The sequence below is a fragment of the Pteropus alecto genome, unplaced genomic scaffold, assembly GCF_000325575.1.
Source record: "Pteropus alecto unplaced genomic scaffold, ASM32557v1 scaffold45, whole genome shotgun sequence".
Taxonomy (NCBI): Eukaryota; Metazoa; Chordata; class Mammalia; order Chiroptera; family Pteropodidae; genus Pteropus; species Pteropus alecto.
The window spans coordinates 29,159,470-29,165,772 of record NW_006442491.1 but is presented as its reverse complement, the minus strand read 5'-3'; the positions used below and the strand labels follow the sequence as shown (position 1 = coordinate 29,165,772).

General features: G+C 42.6%; 1 protein-coding gene across 1 annotated transcript in view; it reads right to left on the bottom strand.

The window, feature by feature from the left end:
- The window catches only part of DNTTIP1 (deoxynucleotidyltransferase terminal interacting protein 1), a 16,335-nt gene that overhangs the window by 818 nt on the left and 9,214 nt on the right, over positions 1 to 6,303 (bottom strand). Inside the window, exons 9-11 of the mRNA XM_006921861.3 lie at positions 4,377 to 4,435; positions 4,215 to 4,275; positions 1,201 to 1,272 (exon numbers count right to left, since the gene is read on the bottom strand). Coding sequence (XP_006921923.1) covers positions 1,201 to 1,272; positions 4,215 to 4,275; positions 4,377 to 4,435 — 192 coding nt within the window. The remainder of the gene's footprint in view (positions 1 to 1,200; positions 1,273 to 4,214; positions 4,276 to 4,376; positions 4,436 to 6,303) is intronic.

Below are 6,303 nucleotides of genomic sequence, written 5' to 3'. Positions count from 1 at the left end.
TATATGTTAACTCTAGGAACTAAGATAATTTCGTTTTGAACTTTGTGGCAGAAGGGAAAACTTGAGAAACTGCACTGCTGTCTAGTAACTGGGCTGTATTGTCCTGGGGCCTGCTTTGGCACAATGCCAAGGTCTGCAGTGGGAGAGAGTCCTCTTGTGAGCTAACTATACAGGGGATGTTGTTCATCGCATGAGAAAGTCTTCTGTGGGAGACATTTCTTTCTAGTCTCAGGGTCAGGAATAAGTGTATATCCCTTGAGCAATTTTACTGTCTTCATCTTAAGAGCTAGTAACAGAACTGGTGTCCTTGAAAAGGGCTTAGAGCTGAATTTGTGAAAACCTAGAAGTGCACTGGTCTCCCAGGTCAGCAGTTAAAAACTTTTTGAAAACTAGTCTTGCTCATGGCTTCATTTTAGATCCTTTCCTTCCCGCTACTTCTTATTCATGTTATGTTACATTTTATGTACCACTGGTAAGCTCCTTGAAATCTTTTTTTTGAAACAGGTATAGGTATAAATACAGTAAAAAAAGATAGCTTTCAATGCCAGACATGACATGGCATACTGGTTTGCAAGGCCATTAGATTCTAATAGGAGCAGTCCCAGCAGTGGAACTAAGTGAGTCCTCAGGTGGGGGGACACTGCATGTGATGAACAAAACCCTCCATGATAGTTTTAGAACTTATGCAGTGATTATTTTCCTAAGGTTGTTGCTTGATATGAGCTCAGAACTCAAGGTGATTCTGGAAGGGGCTGCCAGGTACAGAAACAAGTTTCATCCCTATTGACAAGGGGTGCTGCCTGGAGTACTGTGTTGAGAAACGATTTTATAACTTCCTGGTGGCAGTGTTGTGATTGATGAGTGAAATCTGCCAATGGGCACATGAGGGAAAAGTATTATTGTGTGTCCTGTATCTGCCATTCATATGCACAGCTAATACAACCTCAATGTGAGGGATGATGTGGGAGGTGGTGAGGGGGTGCTGTGTAGGAGACCTAACACAGCGAAGGGAATCTAGGGATTATAGCCTGCTGTTCAGCATGAAGGAATGGGTCCTCTCTACCTTTATGAGTCTCCCTTCCCACATTCATCAGGCTTTGAGAGCCTCTCAGATTTGGAGGTAGGCTGCCACCAATAGCCAGAACCCTGGGCCTTGGGCTGGGTGGGTCTTTAGCAGTGGCACATGGGAACAGTGCTTACCATCTTCCCCCCTGTTGCCCGCATGTGATGCTGCTCAGCCAGCCAGTGCTTGTCCTGGGGGTCAGCTGCATACTGTGAGGGATGAAGTCACAGGGGAGACATCAGCCTGGTACAAGGGGTTTTTCTCATTTGGTCCCAGAGCATGCTCTTGGCCTTTGAGCAGTTCTTACCAAGACCTTGTCCTAGCCTGGTAGATGTAGAGGGCTCACCATCCTCTCAGAGCAAACACATCTGAGCCCAGGAGGCCAAGGCAGGGGACGCCATTCCCAGAGATTTAGTTCACATCTAATCTCCACCCCCTTCCTTTGTCAAAACACAGTATCTCTCGCAACTGTTCAGACCGATGACTATTATTTTAGTGCTTCTTTGAAAAAATGATCTGAGGTAGCTTACAACACATGTGACTATTATGGTGACAATATTTCCTAAAACAAAAATCAGGACACTTCACGGTCTGGGGAAGGAAGGATAGAATCACAGTTAAGAATCTGGTTTTAAAATTAGACAACAAAGGTTTAAAGTCTGGTTTCTGCCACTTATTAGATGGAGTAAAACTGGGCAATCACATTCTTGAGAACCAGTTTCTTCATATGTAAAATGGAGTATTTATACTTATAGAGTTGTTAAGAATAAATGAAATAGTGTATAAAAAAGTGCTAAAAATAGTATCTGACACATAATAAGTACTCAATAAAGATAGATTTTTATCACATAGACAGAAAATTTGAAATAGAGACCGAGGTGGGAAATTTGTATGGTTACTACTTTTGAGTTTAAATATTTCACTTCCCATGTAATATAAATATCAGTCAAAAATTCAAAAATTTAAAAGTGTGTACTTTCTGTCCCAATAATCCTATTTCCAGGGATTTACCCTTCAGAATCACCCACACATGTCTGGTGCATCACCACACAAGGATGTCTGGTGCAGCATTATGATAGCAAAACTGCTGGAAAAAACGTAAATATCCTTGAATAGGGGAGTAATGAAATAAATTATGGAATATCTATTCTGTGAATTCTATACAGCTGTTAAAAATAAAATGATAGGCACTTACCTTAATAACATGGACAAATTGCTAAGATATTGTCCACTAGATTTATATGTTATTAAGTTTCTACTTTTTCTGTAAAGGGCCAGTAAGTAAATACTTTAGGCTTTGCCAGTCACATACATCTGTCACATACTATTCATTTTTTTAAAAATCACCTTTTAAAAATGTAAAAACTCTTTAAAAATGTAAAAATGTTGGAACTGGCCCACAGACCATAGTTTACCCTGCATAAAATGTAAGCTCCATGAGGGCAAGGAGTTTTATGTATCTGTTTTATTTACTGCTGTTATCTCTAGCACTTTGAGAATGCTCAGCACTCAATAAATATTTGTTCAATGAATGAATGAATTTTGGGGTGAAACAATAAAATCAGAGAATAATATGTATAGTATAAATTCAATAACATTAAATATCACTGCAGGACAAAGTGGGACTGACAGGTGCCACCACGTTGGTGGTGGTGGCCTACAGGGGAGGAGAGTCAGAATCAAGGGTGACAGGGAACTTTGTGTTTTGTTCTCTATTAGCTTCTGTGTATTGTTTGAATCTTTTTACAAGAATGGGTTTATATGTTATTTTTATACCTTAAAAAAGTTAAAGAGTTAAAGAAAAATTTGAATAATGCCTTAACAAGAACAGAAAAATAGGCAAAAGATATAATAGGCTGTTTACAGAAGAAATAGACATAGATTCTAAATGAGTGAAAAGATGCTTATTGTCACTACTAGAGAATCAAAAGTAAAACAACAGACCATTTTCCCTGGAAAGATTACAATGAGAGATAGTATCCACTGGTAATGAGGCTGTAGGTTGGGAATTTATCACGAATGGTGGTTGGTCTGTATCATTCCTATTTTATAGATGACAAAACAGGATCAGAAATGCAGGGCCACTTGCCCAAGGTCACGTGGCTAGTAAGTAATGGAACCAGGTCTGAAACCATACTCGTAACTACTGTGCTGCAGGAACAGAAGTAGGTCCAAGAGCATATTCACTTGGGGGATGATGCAAGCAAGGCTCTTGGAGAACGTGGAACTTAGGCAGAGATGAGGGTGGGGAAGGAAGGTCATCCGGGTAAAGGGAACAGCTGGAGTGAAGACACTGAGAGGAAAATGAAGAAGTAGCAAGTATGCAATTCGTGTAGGTGTTGTGAATCCCCAAATACAAGAAAAAGTAGAGGAAGCAGGTCTGTCCTTTGAAGAACTTGAACTTGCACAGAGTGTAGCAGACAGAGCCCATGATTCTGGGATCTCGGAGGGGCTATGTAGTTCTGGTAAGGTGCACCAAGTCTTGCGAATAGGTGCAAAATATCATGTCTTGCAAACACACGTACTTTTTTTGCTAATATGTCTGAGTGCTTTTGTGACTGGTAAAATACAAATTCATTCAAGAGGATGAATGAATTCATGACCCTGCCCATCATTTTCTCAAAGAGTGGAGACTAAAGCACGGCCGCTCTCAGGACTAGAGTCCCTTCTTTGAAAAGGGTTAAAACTACTGCTTGCTCCAGTCTCTTCGTTTTATAGACAAATGAATAAAGGAGTGGTTAAGAGGTCAGGTTTTGCTGAGGACAGACCTGGACTTGAATCCCGACTCACTACTTACCAGCTGGTAACTCTGAGGAAGTTGCTTAGCCTTTCTCAACCTCTGTTTTCTTTTAAGTTTGTAAAATAAAAATAACATTATCCATCTTAAAGGATAGTTCCATGAGATAATATAAGTGTAGCACCTAAATCGTATTTGGTACACAATAAACATTCAAGGTAAATAGTTATTATTATTGGGACACAGGTGTTGAGTAAATTACAAAAGGTTAAGCTCAAGGGCAGAGGGGCAATTAGAACCCAGGATGTACTGACTCCCAGATCAGTGTTTGTCCCAAGCTTCCAGTGTCATCTAGAGTTCCCATGCCGCCTACTCCGCTGCAACTGGCATGCCTAACTCCTAGCACTCACCTACCTTAAAAAGGTGCGGGTGCTTGATGTAGATTCTCCCTCTGGTGCCCCCCATCCCCAGTGCCCTGCAAAGTAACAGAGGAGTGGTAAGGATTCCAGCTGTTGCAGTCCTAGTGGTGGACTCCTGAATTTCCCCCTCCCTCGGTGCTGAAGCTCTTTGACCTACTTGTTGGCTCGAGATCCCAACACAAAGGTGGTAGATTCATTCAGCCGAGCTGGGTCCCACTATGCAAAAAAAGAGAGGCTGGTGAGGGTGAGGTTTACCGGGTGGGCAGGATGGAAACACTCCTCCCCCTGCCCTCTACCACCACCGCTCTGTCCATTATTCAACACACAGCTGATTCAAGAAACTGAGTACTTACAATACGCTAGGCCCTATGCTAGACACTGGGAATAAAGAGATGAATAAGATAGTCTCTGTTCTCCAGGGGGCCACAGATGCATATACAGATAATTATACCACCATCAGATGGGCAACGATATGCGTGAGTGCAAGGTCGGAGGGGAGTTAAGGGGAGGGTAACCGGAAGGCTTCCTGGAAGAGGTAATTTCCAAGCTGATTCTGAAAGGGTCAGCGCAAGTTGGACAGGGTGGAGGGGAGGAAGAAGGGGCAGCAGCATGAACAAAGGCAGGTGAAAGCTGGCTTAGCATGCTGGAGAGACTACAAGCAATTCTGCGTTGCTAAGAGAGAATGCAAATTAGGGAGTGGTAATTAATGAGGCTGGAGAGAGAAGCCGAGAGGGGCTGGAGGCCAAGTCCACTTTGTTCAGCGGTTTGCATTTTGTTTATTCTACGGGGGATGGGAGTCACTGAGGGCCTCTGAACAGGGAGAGCCTTGCTTTAAAAACAGCTTTCTTCTGCAACATGCTAACGGATCTGAAGTGGCAGACTGTAGGCAGGGAGGGCAGTTCAGAGGTTGTTGTAACAGAGCAGTTTTGAAAGAAGATGAGGGCCTGAGCTAGGATAGCAGTAAGGATGAGAGGAGGGAACAGCAACTGTGACCTATTTAGGAAGTAGAAGCACCCAGAACTTGACTGAATACAGAGAGAAGGAGGAAAGGAAGAGGCAAAGGGATGACAAAAGTAGAAAATGCAATAAGAAAGTCTTTGAAGAAAGATTCTGATTTTTGTTTTGGGTATGCTGAGTTCGAAACGCTATAGAAATTCTGGGCCGGAAGGTCTAGAAGACGGTAAAAACTTTCTAGTTTTTAAACTAGACAGAGAGGAGTGGGACGACCAAAGAGGTGTGGCAACTTTAGCACACACCGGTCCCTGGTCCCCTGAAACCATAAGAGTAAATGATTTAGATCACTCAGAGAGAAACCAGGTGGAGAAGTGGGCCAAGGAGAGAATTCTAGGGAATACCTATTTATACTGGTCACTGCTAACAAAGAACTCACAAAAGAGAGAAAGGCTGTTTGGAGAGGAACGGTAAGATCCAGGAGAATGCGGGACCATCTGCGTTAAAGGAGCAGTTTTAGAAGAAAGCTGCGGTGCAAAAACAGAGGGCCAGTAGGACAAGAGGTGGCCCGTTTCGACTGGACGCAGCTTCAACCAAGACAGTGGAGCTTTACTTACCTTACTGGGCTTCCTTATGATTTTAATTGAAGAGACTACTCTATTGCTAAAAGAGCTTGCAAACAATTCTTCTGGTGTCAACGAACCTTGTGTTTGAGACTTAGTTCTTTACCACTTACCGGGTATGAGACTCTGAGCAAGTCTCTAAGCCTTAGTATTAAGTGTATTAAGTGTATAAAATAACTAGATGAAATAATTTCTGCTCACAAGGGAGTTGGCAGGAAAGGAAGCTCCTCAACTTTAGAAGAGTAACAGAGTCTATTCATAAAGTTGCCACAAAGATTAAACAAGATAATCCACATAAAGATTTAGGGCAGTGCCCGTCTCATATTAAGTACTATGTAAGTATTAGTGACCACTAGCTTTTACAGAGAAAAGGCTTCAGCAGATACTCAAGCCCTCTCTTCGTTTTGCCCCAAACTCCAATCACTACTTGGGATCCTTCTGGGAGACCAGCGTGGGGGTGCGGGGGAGGGGGAGAATAGGAGAAGGGGCAAGATGGCTCTGGGATGGTGG